The 24,846-nt window shown below is 37.7% G+C and overlaps 2 protein-coding genes across 4 annotated transcripts in view; one reads left to right on the forward strand and one right to left on the reverse strand.

The window, feature by feature from the left end:
• The window catches only part of LOC139970064 (uncharacterized), a 156,937-nt gene extending 133,033 nt beyond the window's left edge, over positions 1-23,904 (forward strand). The window contains exons 2-5 of the mRNA XM_071975698.1: positions 6,559-6,630; positions 11,280-11,388; positions 21,119-21,232; positions 21,468-23,904. Coding sequence (XP_071831799.1) covers positions 11,346-11,388; positions 21,119-21,232; positions 21,468-22,972 — 1,662 coding nt within the window. The 5' untranslated portion in view covers positions 6,559-6,630; positions 11,280-11,345 and the 3' untranslated portion in view covers positions 22,973-23,904. The remainder of the gene's footprint in view (positions 1-6,558; positions 6,631-11,279; positions 11,389-21,118; positions 21,233-21,467) is intronic.
• Positions 1-24,846, reverse strand: part of LOC139970082 (uncharacterized) — an 892,672-nt gene that overhangs the window by 327,255 nt on the left and 540,571 nt on the right. The gene's annotated exons all lie outside the window — the stretch shown is intronic.

Raw genomic sequence — 24,846 nt, forward strand, 5'->3', positions numbered from 1 at the left:
GGATTGATGCACTCTGCAGCTGCGCTGCGCACACTGCTTGTGCGGTTAAAAGGCCGTTGCAGCGTAGGGTTCACGGGCTGACGCGGTCCATCTTTAGCTGCGCTGCGTTGCCTTTGACGAATTCATCATTTGCTGCGCTGCGTTGTCTATAGCGCAATGCCGACAGTTAAACGCGCTGCTAGGCAACTAGCGCATTACCGAATAGTTGTGCCGGGATAGAGTTAGTTTATGTACGTTATCCGTGTGTCGTGTTTTAGTCGTAGGGGTATTCCTACTTATATATATTTATTTGTTTGTCACACTGCGAGAGATGTACTACAGGAACATTGTATACAGACAAGTATATATACTTATAAATCTCAGGATGCACTGTTAGTGTATTTTATTCAACGGTGTTCTCGATTCTATCCCTACCACCCCCCCCCCCCCTCCACACACACACACACACATTACTTACCAACCGACTACGCTACAACATATCTGGAGCTGACAGAGTTACAATACATTAAATGAGTACTACAAGCGTTCAGTGTCACAAGGGAGCACGTCACGGGGTTGGAACGTTTTTTTTACGCGATTCCGCATTGAAACATTTGGTCAAGGTTAACGTATACGACGAAGGCTGAGTAATTGTCGGGTGGCTCGTCGACAAGTACAAAGGAGCTCTAGTACTTGATCCAAGCTAACACTTAGCTAGGCAAGGACTTCATAGTGCGATGATCTATGTGATTTAAGTTCTAAATATAACCGTTATAGTAGGTTCAATTTAGCGAGAATCTCATTGAACCGTACCCATATGCAAACTGCGTGTCATAACCAAAAAGCGTTACTTAAAACAGGACGATTCTAAAAGGCGTTATAAAAGCTTTCACGTCATCAGTGTATACAGTATATAGTAACTGACGTTTCCCTACTAAAGTATATGTAGTATGACCTCTGCCTCGGTTGGATAATTATGAATAGATTTGTTATGTTACAACGTTTACTGAAGAAAGGACCCATATCAGGCGCGTATCCAGGATTTTCCAACCCGGGGGGCGCGAATTACTATCTAAGCGGAGCGCCACCATCGGTTGGCGCGCAGCGTACAAGAAAATTTCTTGTTTTGAAACCCCCCCCCCCCCCAGATCACCGGAAACGGCACTTCTCGGGCTTGAAATGACCAACCAGATGTACACTTTTTGCCTGAGAACCAAGTATTTCCTTATAGTTTTTTCCATCCATAACCTTTTTGAAGATTGTCAACCCGGCACACATCATGTTCGACCTGATCGCATCTCCTGTGGGTCTTTGCTTTTGGAGGTGATTCTACGCCGCGGCCCACAATACCCGTCAGCTCCACTTTTCAAGGTTTTAAGCCCCATATTTGTTCAGAATTTGAAAATTCACATTTCTCGAGAATAAACTCACTTCAAAACATACCCATAATGTTCAATGTTAAATTTCATCTAATGGACAACCAATATAGAAAAACTTCCTTCAACCCCTAACAGACCGGTCAAAATTGCACGAGTAGAGGGAAGTGTGATGCAGAATGTTGGTCAGAAATTTTCGAAAATTCAGACACGGTTAATTTATTGGTGTACGAATATTAAAACCTCTTATGACGGCTATTATAAAACTTGGTTGAGGGAAATGAAAAAATAGTAGATATTTCCGAAAACGAACACTACACACATAGGCGTAGGAGGCGCGGCGGCAGTGGCGGAGCTAGGGGTATTGGTCAGGAGTGGCGAGAATGGTCTGTAGGGGCGCTTTAGACACTATCTAAGCGGAGCGCCACCACCGGTTGGCGCGTAGCGTACAGAAAATTTTTGAGCGAAGATACTCCCTAAATCGCCGGAAATGACCCTTTCCGGGCCTGGCTAATTTGCAGATAAACGAATAATAAGGTGTCATCGCCAAATTACACCAATAAAATGTGACAAATGTCAATAAGTAGATGAGAGCGCAATAAAAAAGTCAATAATCTAGAATAAGTAAAAAGTGGTAAAGAGCTGAAGAAGGCGCCAGCAGTCCATTTGAGTCCGTCAGGGGGGCATCCGCCCCCCCCCCCCCTGACGCTCCGCCACTGCGCGGCGGGGGTGCAGCCCCTAATTCGCCATTACTAATGTAAAAGAGAGTTTTGACATAATTGGACCTCCGTGCTTTTTATACATTTACATGAGACCTGTCGTTGTTTACATTAGCATCCCGCGGTATACTGCACAATTTTAACGGACCGTACGGTACATGATGGCATGCGATGTAATAACCGATGCTTGCTTATATGATATTAACATGAACACGTTGAACGCGCGCTTCGCGCGCGAAAATATTGAGTTATTTTTTCAGGCAAGTCGGACAGTTTTGAGGCTTTTCATCCTGGAACGCCATTTTCATGCTCACTGATATGATGTGATTTGCGTTACAAACTCGAACAGGCGCGTAGCGAGGAATTTGCCAAGGGAGGGGCGAAGCCTGTAGGCAAATTATCTAAGCGTAGCGCCACCATAGGTTGGCGCGAAGCGTACAAGAAAATTTTGGCCGAAAATGCCTCCCAGATCGCTGGAAATGGCACTACCCGCCAGGACCATTTGTTAGCGCGAAGCGATACAAGCAAATTTTGGCCGAAAATGTCTCCCAGATCGCTGGAAATGACACTTCCCAGGCCTTGTAAGTTGCCTCTAAGCACTTTCTATTTTGAAACTACTTAGCGATATCATTTAAAAAAATGCTGAATGGGGGGGGGGCGGGCGGTCGCCCCCATCCCAAAATGCGTCATGTTCCCCGACGACACGGTCGAGTTCGAGACCAGCCACAGTTGGTTTCATAGCACAATTCTACACACGCGTTATGATAGACCATATATAGTATATATATATAGATCATTAGTGAGATGGGAAAATGGAAACGTCAAAAAATGGAGTTGTCGGTGTAAGGGGTAGGGTGAGTCACACTTTTACGAAATCATTGATCCGTCACTGGCTACCCTTCAGCGCTGTAATGATGTCACTGTTCCTCTTTCTCTTCCCGGTGTCTTCGCGTTTTTCTTTTACTCCCTCCTTTTCTCCTTTTTCTCTCTTTCTTCTTTTTCTTTTCCCTTCCTTCCTCTCCTCCTCCTCTTTTTTCCCTTCTTTTTTCCCTTTTTCTTCTCTTTTTTTCTCTCCTCTTTTTCTTACCCGGGGGGCGCGCGCCCCCAACGCCCCCCCCTGGATACGCACCTGCATATTTTAAAGGTTTTTTTAAAATAAAAGTAAACAGTATGTAAGTGTGATACAATTACTAAAATCACAACGTATGGCACATCAGTTGTACGACAGGTTTAACACGGCGATCACGGTAATACACGAAGTAGTGGATGTGTTTCTCCAAATAGCTTTGTACATCGGATTGATGTCTGCACAATTTGGATATATTGACTGGGTTTTTGTAAAGGAATTCCGATACAGTCACATTGTCCTTAGATTAAAAAGGCTTGATATATTGCTATGGCATTGTGTTCATCACCTCTTCCAGAAACAAACAGTTGGAAATCACCTCCCATTCCAGGACCATTCGACACCAATAATTCAAGGATTGAATATAACAATAAAGAACTCCCATATTATTGAAACTAAAGGTCGTTGAGTCAATGTTATTTACACCAGAACAAAGGTCATCCAATTTAACCCTCATTAGGTAAGTAAATAAGGTTAATAGATTGTACTAATAAATGGAGGAATTAAGTGAGGTGGGTATAGTGCTAGACCTGGTGACATAGAGGGAATCCACCAGTGGCGGAGTGTCCATACAGTCAGGGGGGCGGATGCCCCCCCCCCCCCCGACGGACTCAAATGGACTGCTGGCGCCCTTTTCAGCTTTTTACCACTTTTTATTTATTCGCGATTATTGACTTTTTTATTGCGCTCTCATCTACCTATTGACATTTGTCACATTTTGTTGGCGATGACACCTATTTATTCCCGTTTATCTGCAAATTAACAAGGCCAGGAAAGGGTCATTTCCGGCGATCTAGGGAGTACCTTTACTCAAAAAATGTCGGTATACGCTCCGCGCCAACCTGGGGTGGCGCTGCGCTTAGATAGTGTTGAACGCCCCTACAGACCATTCTCGCCCCCCTTGACCAATACCCCTAGCTCCGCCAATGGAATCCACCACTTCCCCCTACACACACACACACACAAAACAGACACGCTAGACTGTATTAAGACCCCATTTAGTGTCAATTTGTATCCGAGTTGTTCCATTTTAGGTACATTGTGTGTATGTGACTTGCATTTGCTGTTGATTTTGAACTCTTCTATGCAGTTTGCTTTCTTCTTTGTTAATAGTTAATATATTGTACTAATCAATTAAGGAATTAATTAAGTCAACGTACCCACAACTTCCTACAGTAAATAGGTCACGTGTCACCAGTCGGATGAGACATCTATCTAAAACTAGAAAACCTATACTTGCACAGGTACCTTGAAAGAATATGAAGTCAACATATTGTAATTTGTTCCTCACCATTACCCCAATGATATTGTTGCGTGACGTATGATGTGTAATAACATCCCCTGTAAAGACTTTTAGTAGTGGAATCTTTCTTTTGTGTTCACTGTGGTAACCTCTGTATTAAGCTGTCTGTATTATGTGCGTGTATTTGTCCCTTCACAGAATTTGCAGTTTAAAGCTTCTATAAAAACTATACCTAACTACATGTCCTCAAGTTCTATTTCGATGTAGCCGTCCTCAAAACAACTAGTGCATTGAAAATTAATGTTTAGAGTCGAGGATTAATTCGCATTAAGTAGAAGCTCACTATGCAGGTTATACCTAAGTACCTGCGACAAAAATTAAGGTTGAATGGCACATTGCTACGATCCGCATGTAAAATATAGTTTTACTTTCTGAGAAAGATATATGACGTACATGTGAGCATGCGTACATGCTGTAAATACGGTGATACGACTTTAATCGTTGTTGGTGACCATATAGCCATATTGGCCGTTCACAATATTGATATAGCGGGGAACATTTACATGTGGCTCAGGCAACGAATATATTGTATTCAAGAGACAAAACTAGTTTAAGTTAACATTCCAGCGGTATGTTAGAGTTATCACTTACATACTTATGTAAGGTACTAACTGAGATGGCGACAATTTAATAAAAAATCTTTATGTTTTTTTTTCAAAACAAATGTTTACAACCTTCTGTAATTTAAAAAGAAGTATGGCTGCTAAAAAGGATCATAAGGGCAAGGGCGAGAGGAGATGGAAGAAATGGAATTAACACCGTTATCTCGCGTATGTCTAATGCACAAGAAAAACAAATATCTCAGATAGAAGGTTACATGAGCTTTTGTAGCGTTGCTGCTCTTGTTTTAACAATACAGCAATCCGTACACAATCTTACGAACATCTGTGTGTAGTCATTGCATACGACCAATGTATGGCTCATTAATCTTTACAGTGATGTGTAATTCGATATTTCGGCTACTCTACATACGACGTTTTATGCTAGACACATTAAAATCATAAACCTACATTTCCTCGTAGAATAAATAGAATACTGACACATTCCTGAGGAAAGTAAATACCGAAACTGAAGCATTCATTCCTTATTCACGTTGTATATATTTATCATATTTTCCAAATCTCATGTTCCTTGTCTTCCATCACATATCTCTGATCTTCCAAATCAACGACCTTGGCGAAGCGTCTTTCAAATGAGATACCGTATCCATAGGAACTGTCACTTTAAAACGCAAAATGAAATAATGCGGATGCTATAACACCAAATTTGCTAATTTATCTTTGAACTTCAATCACCTCCACCGCCAAACCCCACACCATTCTACCTTTAGATTTAACTCCCGCCATTTCCACGAGTCTCCCCTGCGAAATAGTAGAAATAATTGATTATATACTTCAATTGATGGAACCTCATCTGACATATTTACCCCTGTTTAACCCAAACCACCCTCCTCCTACCCTGTTCTCCCGGTAACCCTCATTAAATGTTCACACCAAAGTACATTTTTCAAAACGTAAGATGGCGATAAAACAAATAAATGAATTATAAAAAAAATAAAAACGAAAATCAGTTTGCTACCATTTGATCGTTATTATTATTGGTGAAGCAAGATATGAAAACCTCTTTATCAATTCTCAGCACATTCAAACTTTACACATTCCTTACATATCTTTGTCACTATATTTTTCGATCGACTCGATTTTACCTGATAATATCCGGGATAGTCGTGCATATAGAGCTTTACGTGCACTTAGGTGTGTTTTACTGACAAGTCGCAGCTTTTCTACCGCAAGATATGGTACAGAATGCTTTAATTACTAGAAACTATTTCAATGCATTTCATGTTGGTTGCGTCAATACTAAGGCCAGGGTAACAAACTTTCAACGGTTGAACGAACACGATCACGAACAAGATGTCAACATACAAGTAACTCTTTATACTATTTACAGCTTTAATATTGTTAAATACCATTAGAACTACGTTTGGTTTTTCACCAACGTAGGTTGACGCCACTTTCTTTATTATGTAATTTCAACTTTTCTATCGGTTTACAGATTCCATCGCTTATGCGAGAAGTGTTGATCACCCCAGTCTTATTGGAAGTATCTGGCAGAAATATCTTAATGGTAAGTGAAGCAGTTAATGCTATATTAGAAAATGTATTTAGTAAACGAACCACAAATGTGGAAACGTTATCTTTTCTGCTATGTAGTTCTGCTATGATGTGTCTTATGGTGTGGATTTTGCGCATATCTACTGGATCCTGCTATTAAATTCTTTCATTTAGCAGCGTACTTTCTCTATAAATGTATTCAGTTATCTTTCCAGCAACGCAAAATGCGTTGGCTTTCCACGAACATCCATGTCGGAAAGGAAGTCTTATAAAGAAAAGCGAATGTAGTTGCCAATACAGAATATTCACAAAACAGGAAATTTGTAATATTTTCTAATAATTATGAATATGTTAACATTGCCCAAATATAAAAATAAATGAAAAAAATGGCTTCTGATCTTTAGTTTAAGAATATGTTGTGATGACGACCGTTCAATTAAAATGTAATCTTTATATGTTTATACATTAGCTATTTTGGTAAAGTATCAAATGCTTTTATGATACAGCTACAGATAGATAAATAGATAGATATGTATATAGGTAGGTAGATGAATGGATGGATGGATAGGATGGATAGGATGGATGGATAGGATGGATGGATGGATAGGATGGATTGATAGGATGGATGGATAGTATGGGTGGATATGATGGATGAATATAATTGGATGGATAGTATGTATAGGATGGATGGATAAAATTAATGGATAGAATCGGATGTATTGGATGGATTGATAGGATAGATGGATAGGATGGATAGGATAGATGGATAGAATGATTGGATAGAATGGATAGGATAGATGGATAATATGCATTCATAGGATGGATATAAGATGGATACGAGGGATATGATGTATAGGATGGATAGATGGATAGGATGGATGTTTAGCATGGATGGATATGTTGGATGTAAAAGTTGAATGGGTAGGATGGATGGATATGATGGATGTATAGGATAGATGGATATAATTGGATGGATAGTAAGTATAAGCTGGATGGATAGGATGGATGGATATGGTGAATGGATATGATGGATAGATAGGATGAATGGATAGGTTGGATGTATATGCTGGTTGGATAGGATAGATGAATAGGATGAATGTAAGGAATACGATGGATGTAATTGGATGGATAGGAAGTATATGAGAGATGGATAGGATGGATGGATGGATATGATGGATGAATATGATTGGAAGATAGGATGGGTAGATAGGATTGATGGATACGACGGATGGATATAATGTATAGGATAAAGGGATACGATGGATTGATAGGATGGATAGTTGGATGGATAGATAGTATTGATGTATAGGATGGATATATATAATTGGATGGATATGATGTATATGATGGATTGAATGGATGGATGGATAGAATTGGATGGATAGGATGTATAGGATGGATAAAAAGAATGGATGGATAGGATAGATGGAAGGACATATGGATTGGATTGATGGATGAGATGGAATGGAATGGATAGGATGAATGGATAGGATGGATAGGATTAAGATGAATGGATGGATAGGATGGATAGGATAGATAGGATGGATATGATGGATAGGATGGATAAGATGGATTGATATGTTGTATATAATAGATGTATACGATGGAAAGGATGGATTTATATGATGGTTGGATTGACAGAACTGGTGGATAGGATGCATGGATAGGATTGATAGGATAGGATGGATAGGAATGATCGGATGAATTGATACGATGAATTGATAGGATGAAAATACATGATGGATGGATAGGATGTATGGACAGGATTGATGTATAGGTTAGATGGAAATATATGGATATATGAGATGTATAGAACAGATGCATAGATTGATAGGATGGATAGATATGATGGATGTATAGGATGGATGGATAGGATGGATGGATAGGATGGATGGATAGGATGGATGGATGGATAGGATGGATAGGATGGATGGATAGGATGGATGGATATGATGTATGTATATTATGGATGGAAAGGGTGGATAGATAGGTTGGATACGATTTATGGATAGGATGGATGGATATAATGGATGTATAGGATAGATGAATTGGATGGATAGATAATATAAATGGATATGATAGATGGATAGGATGGATATATAGGATATGAGGATACGATGGATGAGATGAATATATATGATGGATGTATAGGATGGATGGATAAGATGGATAAGATGGATTTATATGATGAATGGATATGATGTATAGGATAGATGGATTCGACGGATTCGTAGGATGGATAGATAGGATGGATAGGACAAATGGATACGATGGAATAATAGGGTGGATAGATAGGATGGATATGATGGATGGATATAATAGATAGATAAGATGGATAGGATGTATGGTTAGGATTGATGGATATGTTAGATATGATTGGTGGATAGGATGGATAGAATGTATAGGATGGATCCATAGGATGAATAGGATAGATATGATGGATGGATAGGATGGATGAAAATGATAGATAGAGTAGGTGGATGGACGGATAGGATAAATATGATTGATGTATATGATAGATATGTAGGATCGATGGATAGGATGGATAGATAGGATGGATGGATAGGATGGATTGATACGATGGATGGATAGGATATATAGTATAAAGGGATGCGATGGATTGATAGGATGAATATATAGGATGGATATATAGGATGGATAGTATGGATGGATAGGATGGATGAATAGGATGGATGTATAGGATGGATGGATTGGATAGATAGGATTGATGGATAGGATGGATGGATAGGATTGATGTATAGGATAGATGGTTGTTTGGATAGATAATATATATAGACGGATATGATAGATGGATAGGATGGATAGATAGGATAGAGGGATACGATGGATATAAAGGATGGATGGATATAATTGGATGTATAGGATAGATTGATATTATGCATTCATAGGTTTCATAGGACATAAGATGGATAGGATGGATGGATACGATGGAATGATAGGATGGATAGATAGGATGAATATCATGCACCGATACGATGAAATGGTAGGATGGATGGATAGGATGTATAGCATATATGGATACGATGCATGCGTAGGATGGATAGATAGGATGAATAGGATGGATGGATATGATGGATGTATAGGATGGATGGATGGATAGGATAGATATGATGCATCGATACGATGGAATGATAGGATGGATGGATAGGATGGATAGGATGAATGAAAAGGATGGATGGATATGATGGGGGGATGTGATGGATGGATAGGATGGATAGATTGGATGGATAGATAGGATGGAAAGATATGATAGATAGGATGGATGGATAGGATGGCTGTATATGATGTATATATAATACTATATAAAACTAACAATAACAAACTAAACGTTAAGTTGATGTAGAAAGACGTTCGAGAAATTGTAGACGTCGGTGTTACGGTCTGTAATGTTTCCCTACGCAATTTAAATGTGTTTTATTCATATTAGACTGAAACTGTTTTTACTTTTTACCTTGTATAAGAAGCAGTTTCACACTTCCTGCACAGTTGAAATGTATGCAAACCTAAATTAATAGGTGTAGCTCACAGCGTCACTGCATTATACGCAGGTTACATCTAGGACTTGGGCTTCATTGTGCAATTCGGGGGGAATGGTTGTGATTTCAGAACTAATTTAATACAAAAGAAATGATAGCTACCTTATATAATATTAATAGTTTATACTAGGTATAGTCAATGACGACGATATGTGAGGCTGTTTCGTGTTTTCTATATAGCATATATCCCCAAACTTCAAGGCGTACCTCTATTAAAGATGAAATAAAAATATTCAAACAGGTATAACTATAATTAACTTCGAAACCTTGCCTTCAATAAGTAAAGTAGCTTATTATGTGATATGTCACTCCTGGTAATAGTGAATAACCTTTTCTTTGATGTCATTGTATCGGTGTACATATGTAATGGAAGCACACAACGGGTGATGTGTGTACTATAAGGATTTGCAATATAGACGTGTAATAGTGTGCTGTTTATAACACACATGCAGTCGGAACCATTTCAGCCAAAATACAATCTACCAAATCGTCACAACCGAATGAATAATTATAACAGAATTTCTATGTGATTGTCTCCGTTACATTGGGCGATGAATACCAATACTGCTTTGTTTAATTACCCGAGTTAGAAATAACACCTACATACCATTGTTGCTTGCTACCGCCATACATCATTGACTAAGACAGACTGCACACACTATAAAGGAATTGGTCGTGGTTAGCTGGGTTGTATGAATTTGTGCGGTTCTCCAGTGTTAAAAGAATAATATGAACTAAAAGAGGAAGTTCAAATGACTATGAATATGTTAGGTTTGACTAGATTTGGGCCACGTCAGCAATTGCCTTGCAGTAATTAGGAATTAGGAATCATTCAAATAAAGAAAATATCGTAACACTTCTTTCAGTTGAAAACATTTGGATTATTATTTGTACATGTTTAATTAATAGCATAAATTGGAAGATTGTTTGTATATGTTGTTGTTTTTTCATAAGCCGTCTCTTGTTCACTCCAAAATATATTGTTCCCTTTCCGATATAGTCATATTTTCTCGGATCGTGCAATTGCAAGAACAATGACCATCTAGGTGTTCGTAGATAAAACAATTAAGTTTGCACACGTGAAGTTTGTTTATATAATTTTCAGCATCAAAATGTCGTGCTGGCAAGGACCAGTTTTATTTGTATCCAGATACTGCCTTGGTTCGACTAGATGTATGTGTTACGCCTACTCAGAATAGACAGAAAAAGACTGGGTAAGGTTGTTACTTCAAATCGATTCCAACTTTCTTGTATATAATTTAAAATGACACTTGTAAGTGTGGGAAGAAGCAGGGGTGGTAGCGCAGTCTTGGATTCTTACAAGTTTCATAGTTTGTTGTATGTGTGCTATATCTAATAGACAACGTGTCGCACTAGTTATAACCTCATCTCTGTATATATTAGTAAATGCCTTGGATATATGGCAGGAATACCTTGGGTCAAACACCTCGCAATTATAAGTAACAATAGGCATTTTATGGATATTCACTTAAAAAATTAGGATAGTTTTTGCTCCGCTTTGCTGGTTTTACTTTTCACAATTAAGTTCCCCCGAAGTTCTACCTTGTTAGCAGGTTATACTCATGGACCACTATAGACATCCACGAAAAATCCCCGTATGAAACACGCACATGCCACAGTATGATACGTGATACGTGGTACGTTAAATAACTTATTGTTATGTGTTATGGAAATCCAGCTGTGAAGTTCATATATTTTAATTATTTTACTACGTGTAAAAGAAAAGCAAATGAAGTATGTGAAAAAGTGCGTGGTCACTGGTGAACCAACAACTGCATTTTGTATTTCTTTCTACTAAGGCTTGCGAGGCTTAACAAAGATCAACGTTACGATTGACTAGTTCTTGCATAGTTTCAATCAGTTCTCACCATTAACCATTAGCAAACGATCGAGTAAAGGTGTATTGGTAATTTAAGTATTATATTGAAAATGGGGGTGTAGGCGGTTTTACACTATCTAACGCAACAAAGTAGCCAAGAACCTGAGGTATTTTTAAGGGAGGGCCCGAAGAACATGAACTTATAGCATGTTCCTCATGGTGAAACATAATTGCACCTATTAGGTGAATTGAGTGTACTTTTAATAGTAAGAAAGACTAGCGTAGGTTCTTATGACCAACTAGACCGGTTTCTGCTCTCAACTTTTATAGGAGGAGCTTCATCAGTAGTAAGCCTTTGAATTTTTTATATTCGGCATGAGCGTCTCGTTCTCAAAATGCATCTATTTTCTGTGCACGAGTTTCTTATGAACTCATAGTGCATCTATAAGAGCATCTAAAAGAGCTTCGTGTGAACCTTGAGAGTCAGCTGATTCTTCGTTAGAACGAAACCTTGAGTTAACAAGTAAATCTTTGAGATTTTGGGCCCTTTTGTAGGCAAGAATCGGTTCTTTTGGAAACAGTTTGGATAGTTCCGCGTGTTGCGAAATTAAGTGCCAATGTTTCAAAAGTGCTTTTTTCAAATGCGTGGTTTTGATGTGGGGTGTATAGGTGAGCTTGAACACCAGTGGTGGTTCCTTTTGTTTAGGATTGGTAGTGAGGTATTGCCTACGGTTTTCAAATTTTATGCCTTTAGTGGCTGTGGCAATTTCCTCTTTCTTATAGTTACGGAGCAACAGTTTCTCTGTGAACGCATTCTTTTTCTCTAAGAAATCAGTCTCGTTGTTACAGAGACGTGCGTATCGTAATATTTCCCCTTTAATGAAGCCTTTAAAAGTGGCAAGTGGGTGTGCAGAGTTTCTGTCGAGGTATTGGAAGGTTTCCGTGGGTTTGGTGTGGACTTTAGTGTCTAATAACCCATTGGTTTCGAACCTTGTACCTTTGAAGATTTTCAAATCTAGGTATGTTACCTCGGTGTTTGATATTTCTACCGTAAACTTTAAGAAGCGGTGAATTTCATTCAACCTTTTTACTAGGTGTTCAAGCTCCTGATGTGTACCGTCGTAGAGCAATAGAATGTCATCTCTATAGCGGAGCCATTTTAAGATTTTATTATCTGTCGGTAAAATCTGGTTTTCAAGTCTATGCATGACAATATCGCAGATTTCCGGAGAGGCTTGGCTACCCATGGCGCAACCGATCTTTTGTAGATAGAATTGGTTATTGAACTCAAAACAGTTTCTTGTTAAGATGAGTTCAATTAGTTTGCGCATGGATATGGAAGATATTTTATGTATTCCATATTCGCTTTGTTCCGTCTTTTCATAGACTTCTTGACATATATCTAATGCCTCCTCTTGGGGAGTATTGGTATACATGGCGACGACATCGAGTGTAGCGAGTACTACCGTTTTTGGTAACGGGGTGGCTTCCAAAATTTGCAGAATGTGATTTGTGTCTTTCACATAAGTGCTTTGTTTTATTACAATAGGAAGCAAGAAATAGTCCACAAATTCCGATATTTTTTCGGTCGGTGATCCGTTTCCACTTATTATCGGTCTGCCGGCAAATTTTGAGTTAGCCGGGGGTGCTTTATGAATTTTTGGTAGCACATATATGACCGGTGTGCGGATCTTGTGGCTATATGGTGACAAGTACTCGAAGGTGCTTTTATCGATCTCTTTTGCAGAGAACATACCAATTAGTGTTTCCTGGACTAAACTTTTAGTTTGAAACGTCATATCACTTTTTAACTTTTCGTAGTGGTGACTAGCTAATTGCCTTTCAATTTCGGCTTGATAGTCTGAGTGATTCAATATAGCAATGCCTCTACCTTTATCGAAGGGTTTGACAATAATAGAGCGGTCGTTTTTAATTGCATTTAGTGCAAAACGTTCCGCCTTATGTGAGTTGCTATTGGCGTTTCGGATAGTAACACTTGCCAATTCGGTTTGTGTTGCTTCCAAATAGTCCTCTAGGTTTTTACTAAAAGTCATGTTAGGTGACCATGTAGAAGGTAGACGGAATTTTGTAATCCCTTTTTGCATTTTATTCTGCATGATGAAGCGGATTCTCATTTTTCTTTTTAAGTCTTTTAGTGACTTGAGAAGATCACTTCGTTTAGGTTTTACTGGAGTTGCTATGAACTTCAGACCTTTTCCCAACGCAATAAACTCTATATTGGACATTTTTCTGTCTGATAGGTTCTTAACGAACTTTTTTAGTGTTTCTGCTTCTTTTCGAAGATTTTGGGCTTTTGAGTGACTACGTATAGTCTGTAGCTCCCTGTTGTTGGTGCGGAATTTTTCGGAGCTTTTATTAGCTTTCACTGAACGGACAAATTTGCGTCTTTTAGATGACGCTGGGAGAGGTTGACAGAGAGAAAGTACATTTTGCATGTTTGGAGGAGAGGAAGGTAGCTCTTTCTGGAAAATTTGTTGGCCCTAAAAAGAGCCGTTTTTTCAAGAGCAACTCCTACTTCTACCTTTTATAAGGTTGCTTTCTGTTCCTGGCCTTTGGACGGCGTGCCACTCTGGTTTCCTCTCTTTTCGCTGACTTCTGGAGGATGGTCTTCAAAAGCCTTTGTGCTTCAGGAGCTTCTAGTGTCGACTCTAAGTCTGTCTCAGCTCTAGATCTCTTCTCGAGAAATCTATCCCGTTGCCTTTTAGCTTGGCGAGATAACTCTTCTCTCCAGATTCTACGGAGGTTCCTGCCTGCTCGTTGGAGTACCTGATTCCAGGAATCAAGAAACTCCTCCGAGTGGTTCAGTTGCGCCGGGAGTCCAAAAAAAAAAATCCAAAGGGGAGGGGGACACCCCCTCCCCTTACACCCCTCCCCCAGGCCGGCCATCAGTCTTCAGCCCCCCCCCCCCCCCACTCAAAAGTACCTTCCTACACCACTGATTATCTAGTAACCTCGTTCGGTCACATTTGTTATTCTCAAGATATATTTACCTAAAAAAAGTTCACGAGTTTTTTATAAGTTTGGAAACTGTTTGGAAGTTCTGTGAGTCTACTTGTAAACTATCATCTTTGTTCGCTTTAGCCTTGCTTTGCCTAAATATATAATTGTGTACACGTTGACATTTTTTTTCTTCGGGAGACAAGTATAACGTTATTTGACATACTGTTTAGATGTAATTACAAAAGAAAACCGACGACGGGAATCCAGCAGAATGTTTTAATGATTCGAAGCGAGTAGTTTAGATATTGTGGTAGTGAATGTCCAATATTAAAGACATTATTGATTTATGTTACGATTGAAATTCGTCAACGTCAGCTGGATTGTAACAAAATTCGGTATTTCACATTCAGATACTCGTTATATGTTAAAATCCCTGGATATTCTCTCGTCCGTGGAGCAACGACATTTGAAAGAAAATTCCCATTTACCCAGTGTCTGATAACTTTTATCAAATGATATTCTTATACTTATATATATAACTTATATCAGTAAGGGTAAGTCTCTGTATCTTCATAAATCTCCTGTTTTCTAGGGCTGGACATATCAAGATAATAATAAAACCATCACGTAAGATACAATGATCCCAAGCAGTACTCGCTTGCGATGGTGTATAAGAGGATCATGTATACTGGATCTTGCATAGTGGATCCAACATATTGGATCCTGTATATTATATAATGTATAGTGGATCCTGTAAAGTATATCCAGTAAAGTGAATCGTGTAAAGTGGATCGTTTATAATGGATCGTATATAGCAGAATGTGCATAGTGGATCCATGGATTGGGTATAGTGAGTAATACATATATGACCCTTTATAGCGTATCTTTAATCTTTCATCTGTCATCAGAGGGGATCGTGCACAGTGCAAAGTAGATCTTACGTGGTGGATCCAGAATAATGATCACGTAAAGTGGTTTCAGCACAGTGGATCGTTAATATTGCAACCAGCATAGTGGACCATATATAGTCCATCCTGTAAAGTGGATCCAGCATAGTGGATTGTTTATAATGGATCTTCATCGCGGACCAGGCATAGTAGATTTGTTATTGTGGATGCTGTACAGTCGATCCTATAAATCATCTCGTGTATAGTGGAACAACGTATACTTTGAAAACATCCGGCAAAAATATTGTGGTGTAATTTTATAGTGTATCTTCATTTAACCGAAGGACTGTTATATCAAAGGTTGATGAAAACCTCAAATCTCTCAATATAACCTCTGCTGCTGGTTTTCGTCTCCATACATTGTCATTTACCTTCGACACAAATAACCCGCACAAAATGTATTAATCTCTTTTATCGATGTTGGTGCATTTAGGCACGAGCACGTTTTAATCTCGTAAAACGCGACATAATTCTAGTCCTTTTTGCAGATGATAATTGCCCAATTTTAAATGAAATAGAGTAAAAAAAGTTTAACCCAGTGTACTGATTAGATCCCTTAACCAATACTTAAGGCAAACTGAATTGAAGTCATTTTTCACCACCACACGCATATGGGATATTGTCAATGGAAATGCAGATTGACCAAACCCTGAAACATATTTTGGTTAGATATCCACCGACCCCAGCGTTGGGTAATATTAATTTTGCAGGGCATATAATATACACTTCACCTTTGCAATACAAATATAACTAGTATCATAACAAAGAACTTTTAATGTACACTTTTGTAAGATAAATGATATGATATCCATTAGTTGAATTTACAAACTAAATACAGTAATACATAATACAAATTGCATAATTTCGAAGTGGGATAATAATAGTCAGAATATGTGTATTCCTGGCGCTCTGATCATGCAATGAAGGTGGTAATTTTTGGATAGGGTCTAGTAACAGCCAATCGTGATTTGACACGGAATGACCTAATATGCTTTTTTGAGTACCATTTCGCACAGGAGCTCATTGTTAACTAACCTTAAAATAATGTTGTTCAACTGACTCTTCTGGACATGTACTGAACTGAAAAAAATGGTTTACAAACTACATACCTGAAGGTTATACTTTTTACTTTGGAACAAATATCATTTTATTGACTTTCTGCCTTTCTTGAGAAGTATGAAAATTCTAATACACACTGTACATATATGTGTCTATTGATATTTATTGTAAAGTAATGTCTTTTAAGTGAATTAAACCAGAAGCAGACAGTACATTGTAACTATTATTTGTTTATGTGACATTGGATTCTGCAGATTATTTAATTGAATGAACTTGAAGTACAATATCCAGACTCACACAAATATGGAACATCACAACAGGAAATTGTTTTTTGATTTGTAACATCCCAAAGTTTGAGGGTTCTTTATTTAATAATAGGGCAAAATACCCTCCTGAAATGTTTGTACAAACAGGGTGGTACCATAACTCTTTTATTAAAACAAAAGTTATCAATTTTTTTTCAACATGACGCGTTTTGAGTTATAATCTGTAAAAGACTATTTTTTTTGTACATCAGAGCAAATTAACAAACCTCATAAATTAATATTAAGACAAGCTAGAAACCTGAAATTGGTTATTAGTAAGAACTTAATACTAACAATTATAGTGAAATACCGTCACAGCTCTCAGATGGTTACGTTGGTAAAATAAATTGCAGCAAACCATTCCTCATGCTGAATGGCAGCATGAAGTAGTAACTTGATAACTGCAAAACTTGCAAATATATTGCAGGAAAGCATTGTAATCATTGTAATCGTATTTTGTATTTTTTTAACTGGGCATAATAACCTCTGAAAGGATCAAGTATCCTGAAGCAATAGTGTAAGAGCAATTCATCACCGGAAATAACACATTTTTTTAGCGAAAAATGCAAACAACTTTCATCTCAAAATATGTTTATTCACTCTGCATTGAGAGTTGCTAGTAAAAAATACATTCTTACCACAGTATTTTTGTCGTTGAAACTATTTCGCTGTCCTTTTGACCATGTGTTTCAGACTATAATATCTTTGGTGCTACGTTCAAACATCGTCACAATAAGTCATTGACGCTTGATTATTTTATTCGACATTGCGTAGAAAGTTTATTACATACTGTAATTGGTAATGGGTCAGATCCAGCCGGCCGGGGTTGGGCCGACTTGTCTATAGTGGTTGAGGATAAGGAAAATTTCGTTCAACTTTGAATACAACTTACAAATAATATTGTATTGGGTAGCAGTTAATGGTAACTTATGAAGGGTTCATAAATGTTGTGAGCAAGTACTAGGCCTTTTAGGGGCGTGTTCTTGTGTCGTCGAGATTTGTAAGAAAATATTTTCTACAAAATTTAAGGGGCTTAAGAAAATCAGTTGAAAGTGCAATATTTTTACTTTTTAATTTTCTCTCTATGTATTGTTTTACATAACATTGATTTCAAACACCACAGCGTGTTCATAGACTATAACATTATCACAGACGCTATGGAAGAGAGCTTTATACCATACATTAGTATGCATTGCGTGATGTCAAGGTCATCATATATGGTACTGTATCTAGTCTACGGCACAATTACCCGCTTCGAAACTTTACCATCACTTGTTTTTGTAGTTCAGTTATAGGTTTCATCATTTGGTTTTTCTTTTGTGCATATTATGGACCTAGGTATATCAATCACTATGGGCTTGCGCACAAGCCAATGTAATGTAATGTATTGGGTCATTCTAGATCAATCACTATGGGCTTGCGCACAAGCCAATGTAATGTATTGGGTCATTCTAGTAAAGTATTGTGTGTTCCTATACAGGTATATTAAATTGAATGTTTCATGCAAGACTGCAAGTTCTTTTTTGGTTTTTGAGCGATCGCAAACAGTTTTAAGACGTAACTCTGTAAAACGAACTGACTTGCACTTTAATACAAAGTGTTCTTGAACCTTGAACTGAACAATTAACAGCAACTGCAACACAATGCAGCACTTGACGGTTAACAAAATGATGTCATTATTTAGATTCACTATTTTCCCCATATTAAAAAACAGATTCAATGTGCAGGAGCTGTACTCAGACGACCCATTCGTCATACAGATATACAGAAAGCCCATGTCTGTTTTAAATGACATCCGCTTAGGAAAATCGTACGTTGTACATTATGCGTTCATGTGGTATCGGGCATGTTGCTGTAATACATAAGTTTTACTACTTTCACCGTTATGATGATGTAAGTCATCTTGATACACGTTTTCGCATATGTCAGTCGCAAGTGTACTGACCATGGAATTTCAACTTCTTTTTACGACACACAATCAAAGGAATGTTATGATGTGGTTGAGTTCATTGCTTTACACAAGGCTATTTACAGGAATTTTCCTATTCATTTGACAGGAGGACAAATCTACATATGGACTCGTAACAACACAATATATGATTATATGAAGACATGAAGGGCAAATCGTAAGTAAATTTTAGTTGATTTACTTTTCTCTTTAGGTTCAACGAAATGGTTATTAAAGATAGGATTAACCCTTGTTACCTTCTTTAACTATCTTGTAAGAGATATTCCGGTTGATGGATATTACTGTTTGGAATATTAAATTATTTGCGCTTAAGTAATTTTAATGATTGTAGCACGTAGCATAGAGTTAGGCATCATAGGGGTATTGGTCTGAATTTTGTCTTGGTGTCTCTTTGTCATGTACTAATCATTGCACCTCCTAAGAATAAAATATTCTTTCCCAACACATTTTCATTAACAACACATTGAACAAAACCATATGCAACATCAAAACAATGCAGTATATATCTTGACCCTTAACGGTACGTTCATTCATACCTAGTAAAGATTCCTAAATCCTATTGGTCCATTCAGGTCAGCTGACCGTGGTTAATCCTGTGAGTAACGCACGGTAAAATTACCGGCGGATGAATACAATTGATACCATGTTACCATGTTTTGTCGTCTGCTTTGATGAGCTATCGAAATACATCAAAAACACAAAATGGCTAATATAACGTTTGATTTGAACTTCGATTTGCGCACTTTAGACGAGGTAGACACTCAGGAAAACAATGGAAGATTTGCAAACCTGATTGAGAAAGACTTAATTCACAGAAACGATCTTGTTCAAAAGTCTTGCAAGATGCCATCAGAGGTAAAGGACGCGAAAACATGGATCCGCACTCGAGTCTAGGCCAAAGTGTAGGCTGCACAGCTGTTGCCTCCAACAATGACATTAACGTTACTGCTGCTGTTAGGGCTGAAACGTCTAACATGTCCAAACTGTTTTCCAAATGTTCTTTCCAAAGTCCTGTGAATGTTTACTTCCAAAATTCATAGTTATATCCGTATTAAAACACCAAACAGTTGTGGATGCTTTGAGTTTAAATATATCCAGTATCTGTCCGTAATTAAATGTTCGCAAGGCCGTTATGTTGCTCATAGTGTTATAAATTTAAAGTTAAACGACCGCAGTGCCAAGCACTGTGTAGTGTGTACGTTCAAGTGAGTGTACGTGTTCAATACAAGGCCTACTATGTTATCGTATGACTGTATTCCATACGTACATGTTTGTCCCTAGAATGGTTGCTATGGGAACCAGAAGCTGTAGGGTATTGATATGATGTAGCCAACTAGTAATTGTTTGTAGTTCCTTGTTATTGAGACCTTTCAAAATAGTTTTATGGCCGCAATATTGCCAAACATTAGTTTAAATGTTATTATGGTTCATCTTTTATGAATGACAGCCTTTCAAAGACGTTTCCTTTATAATTATTCACTATCGTTCAGTATTACTTTATAATTGCACATGTACATTATTGTTATGCTGGTTGTTAATCGTTAATTCGACTTACGGGGCATCACTTTAATAAATCTTCGGTTATATGTAACCAAAAATGTTTTGTTTTATGATTTTTCCCCCACACAAATGGTAGTGTATGAATGAACGGGGTTAATCAACGGTCTAGCGTGCGTTACTCACATGATTAATGCACTCCGGGTGTTAATGCTATCGTTGGATGCACTCGGGCTCCGCCCTCGTGCATCGCTTGCATTATCCCCCGATCGTGCATTAATCCTGTGAGTAACGCACGCTAGACCGTTGATTAACCCCTTAATGTTTTTATTTAGATTCCCTATTTTGCTCATAATTTTTAAAAAGAAAAACAGATTCTCGGGAACGATGGGCAGGGGCTGTACTCACACTACCCCGTTACGCTTCGTAGACTGTCTGAAGTAAATCATGTGACAATGGAGCTGAATCCTGATCTTCAAGGTAGTTGTCTTTAACTTTGACTTTGCCATTTGCGTATCTTTATTTTATTTTTTCAAATGTAACCCCCTCCCCCTCTGTCGTCGTAATAACACATAGAACAGTAACAAAATTGTAATATCAATAACGAATAAACAATTGAGATGTACGTGTTCCCATGTGTGTCACTAATTTATTGTTCGTCACATGTAGTCATACGTGGTAACATTTACGCATATTATTTCTGTTTTTTGTTTAGAGAAGAAAACATTTCTGATAGAAGGTCTCAAAAGTACATATAAACGCCAATATGATGCGATTCAACCCCTACCATATATAAAAGATAGACTTTATTGTGTGGACAAGGTCTTTGTAGAAGGCGGCGTTGAAGTTTGTCTGGCACCAGAGCTAACGCCAGGCACCAGAGGATCATGGGAGCGTTTGGAATCTTACAAAAGTATTTATACTGACATTCGGTTTAAATCCAAGAGACGCATTATACAAGGAGAGCCCGGGTATGGTAAGTCGACGTTAACCCTTCAGCTGGCGTACGATTGGTGCAATGACGTATCTGATTCCCCGATGAACAATGTAGACATACTAATTCTTCTTCGGTTAAGACAACTTGGAAGTATAAAGTCTCTCTACAGGGCGATTAAGTCATTTCTTCTCTCGGAAGACCCCCGTGTTAGTAAACATGATATTGAAAAGATAATTCACAGTTGCTCGTCCGTCCACATTATTTTGGATGGATATGACGAGTATCCTGGCAGGGACAGCAATGATAATGACGATGTACACAAGATCATCAAGATGGAACTGTTTGCAGACTTTGATGTCAGCTTAACGACAAGATATCTTCCAGAAAGTCTTAGAAAAGAAACTAACAGGGCCAAACTAACAGGGTTCGATGACAAAGCTAGGAATGAGTACATTCGCAAGGCTGTAGTAAGTAACAACGATGAGGCAGTGGAAGAAATAAAACAACGGCTCTATGAAAACTCCATCCTTGCTGATCTTTGCCAGGTGCCTCTCATATTCGTGATGTTTGCCCACATTGCTCATGATCAGAGAGACCTCATGAAGTTCAAGTCTGTCACAGAATTCTTCAAACACATGATTATATGTTTTTACGACCATCTGAAACAGAAATATGGCGACAATAGAAGCAACGAGTTCTATCTTCATGAAATGGAACACCATGAGCTAGACAAAATAGCTTTCGAAGGATTAAACAAGGAAAACCAACAACTGTCATGGATTAAGACTGAATTTTGTCGAAGAGTCGGCCAAGAATTATATGACCAGTATATTTCAATTGGCATTTTGGTCGAAGAAGATGAAGTGAGCGATGATTCTTCTGGAGACAATGTGTTGTTTACAACGATGGTCCGTTTTTATCATAAACTATTCTGTGAATGGTATGCAGCCCACCATCTTGCCACTCTTGTAAAGAACGCACACAATCTCTCCTATATTCTCAGGTTCTTAGATCCATTTGATCTTCAGTACCTGTTTAGATTCGCCTGTGGTCTGGACCCCAATGCTGGAAAGAAACTCATCAACCATTTGAAGAGATTACAAGGCGGGGATAAGTTTGCCATCCTCTGTATCCTGGAACAAACTGGTGACGTCAACAACATTATGGATTCGGTGAAAGAGCTCTGCTCGCGTACCGTTGAAATAAACGAAGACTACAGCGCTCTTCTTCAAAGATCGACGATACAGTTGCTGGAGATTGCATCTAAAAATAATGTAAGTTAGCTAATAAATAAACAGCCTTTTACATCTTTTTACCTACACCTAAATTAGGAACCGTTTACTTTTTTATAATAGTTTTGTTTTCCATTGACTGTCATTGAAAACTTATTATTTCAGCCACTTTAAATCATAAACATTTAGGTTTAAAGAAGAAAGATGGTTTTCCTAGCTAATGAATATACAGTGGTGTATTGAGGATAATTGCAAAGGATGTCAATATTTAAATCAATCAGAATAATCTCTGCATATGCCAAATTGCGCTAAAACTCTTATCAAACTGATGTAGTATTGAGAATATTGAACATATACTTCAACATAAACACATGGAGTGTTAATGTTTGGAATTTCAGATTCTTCCGTTAAGAATAAATAGCTATTCTTCCAAGACTTTAAATAAAAGATAAATGCTTCGAAAATTGAATTGTACCTGGAACAGTGAGCCGTATATGTTGGAGGAAATTGTTTAATCGTTTAAGTTACCCCATTAATATAATGTAACATCAGTTATCATTAATACCAATACATGGTCGGTAACCCATAATTTACAAAGGGGTGATTGAAACAGTCATTGGGCAGTTCTTCTATAAAATAACAGTATAATTGAACTAAAAGAGCAGACAAAGTACACCAATTAAGAAAGTATAATTTCTCTCATTGCATGGTAACGCATTCATTAAAATATGTTGTTGATGACGTATTAGTGATGTCACCGATATAGTAATACATCATCATCATCATTCCTGGTCGTCTGACATTACTAATTCAAATTGAAAAAGAATCGTATGTTAATACATGGTATGGTATGGTAATACATATCAGGAAATGTTGAGAGAGGTGAATGATCAAAGTGTATTCTTTGTAATGAAATATGTAGCCTGTTATCTTTTCAACAGTATTACTAGCAGTATTTAGTATCATTGATATTTGAGCAAATACTTAGGTACATATATATATATATATATATATATATATATATATATATATATATATATATATATATATATATATATATATATATATATATATATATATAAATATATATATATATATATATATATATATATATATATATATATATATATATATATATATATATATATATATATATATATAGTAGGGCAAAATATGTCACAAAAAAACAGAACTAGTATTGTTCGATATAGGTGACAAACGCCTACAGTGGAATTGCGATCTTCCTTACCGGTTTCGAACCTCTGGACATACAATCAGCGTCCATAGCTTAGTGGTTAGGGTGTCCGCGTACAGAGCGGGAGGCCCGTGGTTCGAATCCCGGTGGAGGCTGAAAGTTTTTTCACTGTTCTTGATTTTCCAACTCATTACGATTTTCATTTATATATATTCATTTGCCTTTGTCGTTTACCTCCATTGCATTAACATAAAGTCTGTTCAAAGTATCTCTTTCGAGATCCGGCTTTAGGAATCACAAATGATTTTCGAGTTGGATAGCATCAGTTTGATCTCTAGAGTAGGGCAAAATATGTCACAAAAAAACAGAACTAGTATTGTTCGATATAGGTGACAAACGCCTACAGTGGAATTGCGATCTTCCTTACCGGTTTCGAACCTCTGGACATACAATCAGCGTCCATAGCTTAGTGGTTAGGGTGTCCGCGTACAGAGCGGGAGGCCCGTGGTTCGAATCCCGGTGGAGGCTGAAAGTTTTTTCACTGTTCTTGATTTTCCAACTCATTACGATTTTCATTTATATATATATTGTCATCGAATGTATTGTCATCGAACCAAACTAATGTAGTAACAACCCGTACAGGGAGTGTAGTGTATGGTCATTGAACCATACTAATGTACTGTAGTAGCAACCCTTACAGGGAGTGTAATGTATGATCGTCGAACCATAT

This window comes from Apostichopus japonicus, chromosome 7 (assembly GCF_037975245.1).
Source record: "Apostichopus japonicus isolate 1M-3 chromosome 7, ASM3797524v1, whole genome shotgun sequence".
NCBI lineage: Eukaryota > Metazoa > Echinodermata > Holothuroidea > Aspidochirotida > Stichopodidae > Apostichopus > Apostichopus japonicus.